Source organism: Bos javanicus, chromosome 1 (genome assembly GCF_032452875.1).
Source record: "Bos javanicus breed banteng chromosome 1, ARS-OSU_banteng_1.0, whole genome shotgun sequence".
NCBI classification, from domain to species: Eukaryota; Metazoa; Chordata; class Mammalia; order Artiodactyla; family Bovidae; genus Bos; species Bos javanicus.
In genome coordinates, this window is record NC_083868.1 from 69,471,557 (window position 1) to 69,484,707 (window position 13,151).

A 13,151-nucleotide genomic window follows, 5' to 3' on the forward strand; every position below is an offset into this window, starting at 1 on the left:
TTCATCTGCTGATGGATATCTAGGTTGCTTCCATGTCCTGGCTATTATAAACAGTGCTGCGATGAACACTGGGGTACACGTGTCTCTTTCAATTCTCTAAACCTTCTTCTATGTCTGGAAAACTCTAAGCCTCAGCTGAAATAGCGGCCCCTGTGATGAGGGGCCTTTCTTCCTTGGGGCTCCATCAGCAAAAAGGGGGCTGAGGGGAGGCCCCCAGTTTCCATGCCACACCAGCATGGTGGACCCCACACTCAGAACAACCCATGCTTAGGTGTAATACTCTGCTATCTGAAGTTATTTCTGAACAAGGACCCCACCTTTCCATTTTGCCCTGGGTTCTGTCCTCTGCTGCCTCCAGGGCCCTCAAGGAGCTCACCTCTAGTGGCCTGGCCAGCACCACTTGGTCCGGTTATGATGGGTGAGTGGCTGCTGCTCTGTGCCAGCCTGTCTCCTTCCACAGAAAACAAAACTTAACAGCCTTGGCAGCAGAGCCAGGGGCCACATGACTGTAGCCTCTTGGACAGAGAGAGGAAACAGGGAGCCAGTATGGGAGGCCTGCCTTTGGGCCACTGTCTCAACAGGGTCAAGGCCCCTCAGAGCTCAAGGGAGGCTCCAGCTCACCTGCTGGGATAGATATGCTATGGAGAGTGTGGGAGAAGCACCCTTCCTTCTTCTGCTTCAAATGCTCCTGAAACCATCCAAATACATCTGACATTGTTCACGTTTGTGAGAAAAATGCCGCTTAGAATCCTGTCCTGTCTTCTGGACAATGTTCTTATCTTGCTGACATATCCTAGCAAAAACAAGATCTGTACACTAGAGTGACCACATGAAAGTGGTGCTGATAACACCTTTCGCTTCTCTGAAACTTTCCAAAGTGCACAAGGTTTAAGGGAAAAACCTGGACTATGGCATCAGTGGCTGCAGCTGTCTCCTAGAGTGCGTGCTCACCAGCAGTCAGACTTCCAGCAAGTCCCTCAGCGCCACCCCACAACCCCACCCCGGAGTCTCAGTCTTTCTCACATAAAATGGAGACGTAACGTGCACCTGACCCAGGTGCTGCAAGCAGCAGAGACCCGGCAGCAAAGCCCTAGCATAGCATGGAGTGCATTATAAATCCCCAGGAAACGGTAGCTCGCATCACTATTCCCACGGTCAGGATGCTATGAGCAGTGAGGGGACTCAGTTAGGAGAGTGTTGCAAGTCCACTGCCCGTCTGTGGGTGATCTCACATCTCAGGGTGCCTGGCAGCACTGAGCCATGGTGGGTGTGCAGAGCACATGGGGAGGTACTCCCTTGCTAGAGGCTGGCCCTTGAGATCATACTGAGGCGAGCCCTCTGGACAGGTGCGACAGGTGTGATGCAACACAGTGATGGGCAGCGAGTGCCAAGGGAAGGTGGTGGGGGTAGGGAGGAGCACTGGTACTGGTGCCAGAGCCAGAAGGTCTGAGCCTTGAACTTCTGCCCTGCTACTTACTGGCTGCTTACCTGAGGAACTGACTGAAGTCTGTGCTTCAGCTTTTCTCATCTGTCAACGTGAACCTTCCTTACAGGGAACCCAGTGAGGAACATGGAGCTAACTCTGTCCAGTCACTTCTCAGTCCTTTCCAAGACTAACTGCATGGCCCCCTTCCTGCATGGACCATCAGGAACCCAATATTCTTACAATAAATTTCCCTTTCTTGATATGGCAGCATAAACTAGCTTCAGTTTCTTGCATCCGCTATTTCAACTTTATTATCAACAAACTAGCTCTTTTGACCTTCCTGGTTTCTAGATACCTCATCGTGACATTGCTTTCCCTGTCAAAGAACTTTCCCTGAACAAAGAACTCCAGATGCGGTCTGACCTGCACAGAGAAAAGTGAAACTGTTATCTCGGGGTTCCATTAATGCAGCCTCAGTTGGCATTATATTTTTTTTAAAGCAACACTAGTTATTCATGTGGAGCCTTTGAGAATTAGAATCTACCAGATCCTTTACTTAAAAGCTACTATCAAACCAAGTTCCCTCTATTTTATTAATATTCTGAACTAAATGCAAGATACTAATCCCGATGATTTCAACTCCACTTCATTTTGAAAAATGTTCTTAAATCTTGGTTTTCCTGCTTTGTAAGTAATCTATTTTCTCCAGCTTTGTGACCTTCCCACCTTTGATAAGCAGTTCTCCCACGAGTTAACCTCAAACCAGTAGTAAACACAGACAGGAGACAGTAGGAACCTCAGTCAAGCCTTCCTCCAGCTGATGTCATCAACACTCCTAGCAAGCAGACTCACTCAGCTATGCATCTGCCCAGCTATGCTATTGCCAACCTATGTTACCTTTGGATTAGGAAGTCATTAGAAACCGTCAAGAGACATCTTGACACCCAGGCACCTGGTGTATGCTGTACATCCTCGCCTCCTCAGTTTCACGGCACCTATTTCTCCAAGCAAAGGGTTCCTTGGGTGTGTCTCACGCATCCTTCGTTGGCTTTCCTGACACGCTGCACTAAACACCCCTTGCACCACAGATCTACAGAACCCACTTACATGTATTTTTTCTGGTTAGTTCTGACTCCTCCTACATTTCATAATTGCCTCTTTAAACTCGGTGACTGTAAGGCTTTTATGTTTTTAAAAACACCATCTGGATTTGACTAATCACTGCAACTGATCAAAACAGCATAAATATATTACAAAATATGACAAGTATTAAAATTTTATTGGGTGTACAACTTTAATGAGATGGGGCTTTCTCTCCCCAAATAGTCCATGTATATTAAAAATTTGACTTATTACTAAATAAGACAGGGATTAGCATCAATTCTACTCCTATATTTTATTTGTATAGACTAAACCACTCTCTCCAAAATTTATTCATGTCAATAGGAAGATGGGAATAGGAGTCTGTTACAGCAACATCACCTTATTCTATGAATATCTTCTGAGCTAAAAGCCATAAATAAGCATTTTTAAATTTTAATAATTTACTATCTGACAACTTGATTAGCTCAATCTCCCCCTCTCCTTTTTTTAAGATCAAAAAGACACTTGGAAAAAAAACCTGAGTTAGAAAAAGATTTGTTATCTGGTTATTAGAGTCCTTCACTTTCTGAACTTTCATACCACATTCTGAACTGTCCCTTTGCTGGGGTAAGGCACCCCTATAAGATTTAGAATGGGTGAGATGTATGCTTGTGGGTCATAAAGTGGGTGAAGAGCAGTTGGGAAGGTGAAGGAGGGACAGAATCAATTACAGAACATGAGGAAACTCCAAAAGACCAGACTGCGGTGTAAGCAACTGTGTGACCCCACCCATGTCTTTCTGAGCCATTTCCCTGGAGTCCAGGATATGTCTGCTAATCTCCACCTTGGCCATCATTAGTGCTTATGAAAGCCCAGAAGATACAGTCATGGATCTTTAAGATCCCTCTAATTTTTCCGGCTCCAATCAGATTCTTTCATTACAGAGGAGAATTTACCCTCACTGCCTTCCCATTTTCTGAGCATTGACAGTGACAGTAAAGCAAAGAATGCATCTCACAGTCTGTCTGGTGCTTCTGGTGGCAGAAGTCTCTAGAAGTGTGGCTGGCTCTCCATCACCGCTCTGCCTGCCTCTGAGCCAGTGTTTCACCTCTGTTCTCATCACTTGTACATCCTCCTCCCCCCCTCAAGTCCTTAGCTTGGAATGTATCTTCATATGCAATATTTCTTCCCCACTGTTTGATTATATCCACTTAAATTCAGACAAGGCAATCCATGCTCCCTCCATTGTGACAGAGTTATCCATTCCATCTGATCAGATCAGAAGAGGTGAAAGGTTTTCTTCATATTTTATAGAAGGGGAAAGTGCAGATCAGACTACCCAAGGCACAGAGCAAGCTCCAGGAGACGAGGAATGAAGGCAGGGGCTTTTAGGTTTCCACTTACACTCCCCCAACCCAATTTAATCCTTGTCAAACAAAGGTAATAATAATAAGTTAAAGGCACCAAAGGTACCATGTCAACTTGAGGAAGCCAATATACTGAGGGCTGTGTACCGACTGGAGTTTTTAACAAGTCCACCTGCATCTTGAAGGCACAGCACAGAGAAGGCTGAGTGGAAGACAGAATACAAACTCCCAAAGGCCTCTAGTAACTCACAAAAGTTATCAGAAGCCAAAGCACAATGACCAATGTTAACAAGTCTAAGCATATGAGGAGGTGAGAACTTACCGTGTCCCCGATCTTCAGGCCCTCGCACTTCCTCTGACCAGGGTAGGATACACCGTCCTGGCAGGTAGCAGTGAAGAAGAGATTAAGATCCTCAGGCTGATCCCAGACAGACAGCTCCACTTTAGACCGGATGCTCTGAACAGAGAGAGAAGAAGCCGGAACCACTCAGTCAAGGCTACAGCTGAGATGCTCTCCACACTGGTTCTCTGATGCCCACATGGCTTCCTCTGACTCTGGGGTCTCAAGCCAAGGTGAGAGCCAGTGAGCTAGGTTCGCTGCTCCTCCCTCATCCCTTTCCTCCTCTCCACACCCACACACCATCGTACTAGGCTGGGCCTGAGGTCTCCCTCTGGGAGCTCAGAGAAGTGGCTAGTGGTCCACCTGCCGCACAATAACCTCATCTGATTCCAAGGGTGATGAACTGTCCCTGCTCATCTCTGCAGAGCCATCTCTCATCCCCACCCTCAGCTTTAGACATGGAGCTCTTTATATCTTGCCAGGTGCTCCCTAGACTATGGGCCTTGCACATGCCTGGGGTTACAGTCCTTTGCTCAACTGCTCCTCTCTCTCCTCCCCTGACCAGTTCCTTATCATCCCTTCCCATCAGCTCAGCAGGCACTTTCTCCTGGAACCCACCCTCCACTGCTCACCATCACATCCTTCCCCCATCAGATGAGGTCCACATTCATGAGCTCTCAACTACTTTCTGAGAGAACATAACATCTTATGTGTGGATATGTCCTCAAGACAATAGATGAAACCAAAATCAAGTTAAAATTATCCATCAGAATAGAAAAGATAAAAGACTAAAAACACCAAATGTTAGAACGGAGTTGGGGCAACTGGGGCTCTCAAACCCTGCTGGTGGGAGTGTGCACTGGTACAACCCTCAAGAAAAACATCAGTTGGTACCTACTAATGCTTAGGTCAACCTTAGACAAGCAATTCACATCAGGATCATATCCAACAGAGATGTGTACTGACCAGCAGACACATACAACAATGCTCACAGCAACACTGTCTGTAACAGCTAGAAACTGGAACTAGCCAAATGCTTATCGATAGAACAGAATTTTTGTTCCAAATTATGGTGTGCTCATGTAGAATACCATACAGTACAAGAATGAATGAAACATGACTGCCTGTTGCCACACAGATGAATCTCATAAATATCACATAGTCCAAAAGAAGCCAGATGTGCACAGCATACAATCTATGATTCTGCTTATTTATACTATCCCCTGGGGGATAGTAACAGAAGAGGACATAGGAGTTCTGGAGTCAATAATAGTAATATTCCATTTTGGCCTGGGTGGCTCAATACTCGGGGTGTATTTAGTTTGTGAAAAGTCTACACAATCGTCTGTACGTCTCCAAGTTTTAAAAATCGCCACTGAAAATCTCTAAGGAGGATATACTTTGGAGACAGAGGCCAAATGAACTAACTAACTTGTAATTAAGGTACATCTTACAAAAAGGATTTTTTATACACTAAATACACTCAGAATAGCAGGTTGCACACACATTCCAAGAGACACATGGATCTCCCTCCCCAGATCAGCTGATGGCCCTTCAGCCTCTACCTCCCTCCTCGGGTGCACTCCAGCAACAAGGCTTTGGGCAGAGGAAGGCAGAAGTGCTTCCTGCTCTCCTAGGGCTGCTTATCTTTTTTTTTTTTTCCTGCTGAGCATGAAGTGTTAAAACTGCATTAGTTAAATATGCAGTTTTCCCAACACATTAACAGCTTATTGAAAACACTCTCTGCAAAAAATAGTCTCTCCCTTTGCCACAAATTGTCTAAGTGCTTCTACAACTCTAAAAATATTCTCTCTTAAATCCACTTCCTCTTCTCTTGGTAGTGCCAGCCTCCACTGGCGGAGGACTGTGAGAGTGCCACTCAGCACGCACAGCTTTGCTGAACGCAATCTGTTGCTGTTCAGTTGCTCAGCCGTGTCCTACTCTCTGCAACCCCATGGGCTGTAGCCTGTCAGCCTCCTCTGTCCATGGGATTTCCCAGGCAAGAATGCTGGAGTGGCTTGCCATTTCTTTCTCCAGGGAATCTTTCCCAACCCAGGGATCGAACCTGCATCTCCTGCATTGCACGTGGATTCTTTATTGCTGAGCCACCAGGGAAGCCCTGCTAAATGTGGTCAGTTTTTTTTACAAATCTGTTCTCCCCACTGAGCTGTGAATTCCAAGGACCATAGCATATTTCTCTCTAGGACTGAACATAAACTTTTATTGAATGGATGGATGGAGGGAAAGATGGATATTTTTAACAACAGCTATGCTAGGCAGCTCAGGCTTAGCGGAAGAAAATTTTTGGAAGATGAGGTAAATTAAAATTGTATATTTTAATTGTGAGTAAGTGAGGATGAGGCAAAGCAGTTTATCATTAAAGGGCTAGGTAGACTGGAGCTATTTAAATTCCTTAGGCTCAGTCCCATGAAATGCGAAGGCCCCATGGCTCACAAACAAGACATTGGGAAGAAGCATCAGTACTTGCCATCAAGATCTCCTGAAGCTACTGCCTGGAAGAATTAACGGGGAATCTGGCGGAGGAAGGGGACTCTGAGGACTGAACTCCTAGTCGATGCATGGGTAACTGTAGCAGATGGACGTGGAATCTTATGTCCTACTCTGGCCACGAGACCCCTAAGCTTTGTGTTCAGATCCACAGTGTGTATTATTCTCGATCCCCATGCAGTCTCTGGAATGAGAAACGCTTTAAGATGTTAGCAAGGGTAGGAACTGTGGAGATTATTCAGTTCAAACTTCCCATTTTATGAAGTGGGAACTGAGGCCACTTAGCTGGCAGGGGCAGGCAGGATCAGAACCGGGCCTTCTGGGTCCCCCTGCAGTGCTCTCTGCAGTTATACACTTCTTAACTGGAAACTGGCTCTGACCTCAGGGAGGTGGATGCTTAGGGCGTATCCTGGTTGAGTCAGTCTCCCCTCAAAGATTATGAGTTTCTGGAGGGTAGCACTGTGTTCTGTTCAGTTTTATCCCCAGGAAGGTAGCATGACGCCTGCCACACGTTAAGCTGTCTCTGTTTGTTGAATGAATGAAGGAAGGAAGAAGTGGCTGGGGTACAGGATACAGTAGAAAATCAAAGCCACAGCCAATGCAGTTGTGATGTATGAAAACATTATTTGTCACTCCTGAAATTCAATGAACTCCTCCCAAATTTGTTTCTGAATATGATTCCTTATTCCTCACAGCCTAGAACGAGTAGACAACGTCAAGAAGTTTAAAGGCTGTTAAATACCCAGGCTAGGTGACATCTGCTATCATTTTAAGGCAGGCCAGCTGTGGAGCGGGAAGAGCAGACCGTTTGGCAACAGAAAAGAAAACCATGTGCTGGGTGAGGAGGCCTCTGATGTCACCCTCCACGTGCAGCTCTAGTGGCGTCCAGCACACCCTGTTCTTGCTCATCCTGAAAAGGGACCCCCAGAATTTCTCCCCGAGTTCGACCCTCCCTTTGTCTATGTGACACAATGCTTGGTGTCGTGTGTACGCACATTCGTGCACCGAGTGCCCTACCTCCGAGCTCTGGAAGGGAACCCAGAACCGTAGCGCAAAGCTCCACACCGGGGATCCCTTACAATGAAGAATCTGGCATAGCGAGAAAAAATGTAGCAATCAGAGCCCAGAGGTGCAGACGTCCCACCATGAAAGCTGAGAACAACAGACTCAATTCTGCGAGAAGATACGTTAGACACACCCTTCTTGCTGCGCTCCCTCCCCAGCCTCGAGTCACACCACCTCGTCCGATACGTGTGTTCCGCTGCAGTCCCTTCAGGATGTCCCCACAGATGGTGTGCCAGCACTGGGGGAGGCAGGCGTCCACACCACACTTAGTCATGCCTGTGTGACTCATAGGAAATCCACCACAAAGTGCGGAGGCGGGAGGGTGACGCCAAGAAACGCAAACAGTCCAGTTAGAGCCATGCCCTGACCCTGACCGGGCAGAGGAGCAGGTGAAAGGATAACCAGAGCCCCCACCACAGGCCAAAGTACATACATACGCAGGGACCCGTGCAGGCTCAAATCCAGGAGACGTGTGGGCGGCCGAGGCCAGTCCTTACCAGAGAGGACCGCAGCCAACGAATCAGGTGCTAATGAACACAGAACACCAACGTGCCCCCCAACACAGCTCCCACCAGCTAGACTTGGCTCTGAACACCTTGCTGTTTCACATTTCTATAGTTAATGTATTTCTTTAAAATTTCCACTGAAGGAAAGAGCAGAAGTAGGGAGCGACCAAGGGTCCCAACTTTTCAGGGTGACTGACACGTTCACTGGGGTGATGATTTTACAGGTGTGTACAACTGTCAAAAACTTATCAAAGCATGCACTTTAAATCTGTACAGTGCATTATAAATTACAGTTTGTTAATTACTTCTCAAGAAAGCTGTTTTCTTTTTCCACTGAATTTGAATAGCTACTTTGGATCGTATTCCAGAAATGCCCATTTTAAAGGGCGGGTTTCACACACTCACTCTGGAGTCACAGAGTCTGGTTTCCTGACATGTTTCCTTTCAGACACACCAATCTAACTCAGGGAGCAGCTATAGTACTGGACCCATAGAGGTCCTTGGGGGCTCACTCCGGGTTCCAAATGTAGCCCCTGCCTGGAAAAGATCTTCTCTCTACTCTGCCTGTTCACGAATCCTCAGCCACAGAGAGGGCTCCCTGCTCCCCTCCAGAACTCTGCCTAACCCAGGCCCCTGGGTTTCCATTAAGAAAGCGAATTCATCTGTTGTGAGTCCTGCTCAGGTCATTGCACCGTGCCTCAGACGGAGAGCAGCTGGCTGCCAGCTACCCAGGATGTCAGAACTCAGGAACTGACTGAGGATGGAGGTGCTGGGAGACGGCTCCTCCCCAGAAGCCCAGGAGAAACCTGCACCCCATGCCGGAGTTCAGGACATAGTCACCTTTCAGCCATTTCTTCCCCAAAGGCTCTGGCCTGGCAAGAGGTAAGCAGTGGTCATTCCACGGTTGAGAGCTGGTCAGCAACAGTCCCCCTGCTAACCCAGGGGCCTTCAAGCCTTAGGACTCCAGCAGGATGGGGCAATCAGTCCAGGGCAGGCCTCTGGCTCTCGTTCTGACCCCCCTGTTCATATCCAGAGCTTGAGACCCTGGGTATCATGGTGAGGGGGGCCCTTAGGACAGAGGTGACGTGGGGCAGGCCTGGGCCCTCCCTCACACACACCCTGCTCAGACTCCCTCACTACATTACGCCTCCACACACTGCAGGAATCTGAAAACCACAAAGCGTAGCTAACCTGGAGACCTGGTCTCACTGGGCTCTGTGCTGGACACGATGAAGATTAAAGGTCAGAGATCAGAAAAGAGGATGTTAGTGTGAGAGGAGTGAGTTAGGAAGGAGAAGGAAATCCAGTTTCTCTCAACAGGAAGTTTCAAGAATGAGGATCAGAGTATGTATGAGAGAAAGAGGACCCTTAGCTGCACAGAATCAGGGGACAGGTACGGGCAGGCGGGAAAACCTGCCCCAACTCCTTACTGCCACCCACTCACCGCCTTCAGGACCAGGAGAGGGCTGGCACCCTATGCGCCAGGTCCTCCGTAACAAGGGTATTACCTACAGCCCCTGGTCTAGCACAGCAGCATTTTGTGACCCCAAATAAGGCTACCACAGTAGGAAACAAATTCAGCTGGAAAGACAGAGCTCCAAATGTGCATGTGTAAATCATTCATGGGAAAGTAAGATGGTTTTTCTAATACCGTGTGATGCCAGTGTAGTTGACTGTATTCCTAGGTTAGCCCACGGGTCTAGTCTACATAATAGAGCCAGCTAAACTACACTTACTCTATGTAGAACTTTGTTTTTAATAGGCAGATGCACTCTGAATTCCAACTCGGGAACCACCAGGCCTCATGAGGGGCTGGGTGGGCACTGGAGGCTTCACAGGGAGGGGTACATACGTGCCAGCACAAGAATCAGGGCTCGTCATTTCCCCGAGGAGAGGAGGTCTGTGTCGAGCACTTTTTGGGTGTTAGGAATGGAGGGGAGGGGGTGGGATGGAGAGAGATTTGGGAATCGCAGATGACTGGCTTGGGATGCAGCAGTGACCCCCTAAATCATGTCCTTAAGCACTGTACTTATTACTACAGCAGAGTCAGGCTAATGGAGCTACAACAGCACAGTATTCAACAGCCCCGCAGGCTCCCTTGAAAAGGACCTGAATACAATTAGAGCCTACGCATGTAGGCAAAAGAACTATTGTTGACTCTTGTTGGATTCTTCTGATCCATTTTAGTCTATGGCTCAATGTGGAGCTCCAGGAGCCTGGGGGATTTCAGTCCTGCTAGGAGGCGAGCAGTGAGCGTGCTTCTCACTTCTTGCCACAGGGAACACAGTGGCAGGATGGCCCAGGCACCTGGATGGATGAAGAGCAGTACCCACCACCCAAGTGTGGTGCCCTAACGGGGACCGGGGTTACCACAAAGTCAGAACCCAAGCACATCCCAGGGCCACCAGCCAGAGACTGACTGAGCCATTTGCTGCTTCACTGGGATCCGCTTACAATGTGAGTCAAGGTGTGGCAGGGGTGAGGGGAGACCGATGCACAGGCAGGATGCCTTCTCTACCCCGAATCCAAACGGAGGAGGAAGGTGCTAAACTCAAGAGGCAGGAGGCAACACACGGAACCAAGCACCCCAGCACAATGGCGCCCTTCCAACCCAAGTCTGCACCAGCTCCTGGAGCCCCAGGGGGAGAGGGAGGGGGTGAAGGTGGGAGAAGAAATCGGTGACTTACGTTGTATGCATTGATAATCAGTTGAAGAATATTTTTGGAGTCTCCATGTAAAATCTCCACTGTTGTTCCAGGTATCAGGGCTGTAAAATTCTTGCGAGAAAAAAACAAAAGAAAATAAATGAGCCCACTCTGCCTTTCCATCCTGTCCAACAGTGAACACTGCCCTACTGAGCTAGAATGGTCAGGGCCCTCCGCACTGCTTCTGCCACTCACTGGCACCAGAACTCAGAGATGCCACACCAAGCACAAGGGAATGGAGCTGTTGCAGTAGGCTGTGGAATCTCGGTTCTGCAAGGTCTGAGTGAGAAGGGTCTGACAAGATGTGTTTCTAAAGTACAACATCAGGCTTCTTCCTGGAGACCCCTCCTCTCTGGCATGTACTGGAAAACGCTCTGAAATTCCATCCTCTAGTGTCAATATAGGGAGCCCTGGTGGCTCAATGGTAAAGAATCCTCCTGCAATGCAAGAGATGCAGGTTTGATCTCTGGCAGGATTCTCGCCTGCCAGAAGAGCCTGGCAGGCTACAGTCCATGGGTTTGCAAGAGTTGGATGCGACTTAGTGATTAAACCACCACCACCACCAGAATCAATATATTCTCAATGTTCTTGTCTTCTCTTCTAGACTATGTAGGTATTCCCAGTTTCCGTTCAAAGATGCCCTCAACCTGTCCAGGAAGAGTGAAAGAGGAAATTCTGCCAGTGGTCTCCAAGACAGTCTCTTTCCTTAACAGGGAACTGAATGGGAATGGTGCCTTCCAAGGAAGTCTGGTATCTCTGGGTGAAGTCCTTGGCAAAGCAGGCGGCCTTGACGTGGCTGCCTTTCTTCTTTCACTGGTACCAAGGCCTGTGTATGTCACTTACTAAAGTGACAGAAACATCTAGAAATAGCCACCACCCTCAGCCCACCTTGGACTGGACATGCTTCCTCCCTGAGTGAGGTGTACTTGGTTCTGAGCAAGGCTGGCTTAAGCCAAGGTGGGTCTCTTCCTTCCTGAAGCATCTGGAGTACAGCCCGTGCAACCGCCTCTCCAAAACTGATCCCTGTAAATGGCCATGTCCTATCCTGCTATCTTCACTAAACAAAGACAAAAAAAAAAAAATCTCTTTCTCTTGTTTTCATCTAAAATTGATTCAGACTAAAAGAAGGTAAGAACTTAAGAAGACATAAGTGGCGTTTTATCAATGATCATCTCAGGCAGGTACAGTAGAAACACACCTTCAGACAAAGGTTCTCTTGTGGATATTTAAGAGCAGCAGAGAGAGAGGACTGGGGTTGACTGTTCTAGAGGTGGGGATGAACTTCTCATGACCTCTCATTTCAAAGGATGTCAGAGGTGAGCCGGGCTTCACACCAACTGACACGAACACTCCGGGAGCAGCTCACAGGAGAGTTCTAGTGAAAGGCGATTTGCCCATGACTGTGGGGGAGAAGCACATTCATGAGGGGAGAGTAGAGCGGTGGCCCGTGGGATGACTGGGGAAAGTCTTGTAACAGACTCATACAGACCGCTCTGTGCACTCAAGACACTTACTGTTTTCTTTGGAAATTCCTGCCCCAGACTAACCCACTGGTCTCCCACACTCTGCGGGAAGGCACACAGACTCTGCATGCAGCCTGTCTACATGTACGCCTAGTTTTCTCTCTGCACATCTTCCTTTTATATCTTCCTTCCCTATTCCCTGGGTGTTTCCATTTCATCATCTGAAAAACAGGAATTGATACTGTTTCCCTCATTATCAAATTAGAAACCATATGTTTAACTCGCTTGGTATGCTCTGCTATATGAATGCTTAAGAGCTTCCTCAATACCATCATTTTCCACTAGATCAAGACAGGACTATACTCCACGCTCCTTTGGATCTCTGCCCACACAGAGCAGGGCTGTTAACACTCCTCATGCAGCCGCCCCACACTTCACGTGGCCCCACATTCCATTCTCCCAATCATCTCAGAGTCAGCAGGGCCCCCAGATTCAGTCCACCAGCCTCCCTTGCTCCCTTTCAGGTGTACCTTATAGAGCATATAGTGGTTTTTCGTCACTGCAAAGATGAGGTTGATGTTGTTCTCTGCCAATTTCTCTCCGAGCAAGGCAAGGGATGGATAGTCCTAGGGCCAAGGCAAAAGTCAAGGCTGTAACATTTCTTGCAAGTAGAGACACTAGCACCTGG

At 48.0% G+C, this 13,151-nt stretch overlaps 1 protein-coding gene across 2 annotated transcripts in view; it reads right to left on the reverse strand.

Moving 5' to 3' along the window:
• Window positions 1-13,151, reverse strand: part of ITGB5 (integrin subunit beta 5) — a 116,174-nt gene that overhangs the window by 36,011 nt on the left and 67,012 nt on the right. For both annotated transcript variants that reach the window (XM_061410773.1, XM_061410784.1), the window contains exons 7-9: window positions 12,994-13,089; window positions 10,983-11,072; window positions 4,199-4,333 (exon numbers count right to left, since the gene is read on the reverse strand). In XM_061410773.1, coding sequence (XP_061266757.1) covers window positions 4,199-4,333; window positions 10,983-11,072; window positions 12,994-13,089 — 321 coding nt within the window. The remainder of the gene's footprint in view (window positions 1-4,198; window positions 4,334-10,982; window positions 11,073-12,993; window positions 13,090-13,151) is intronic.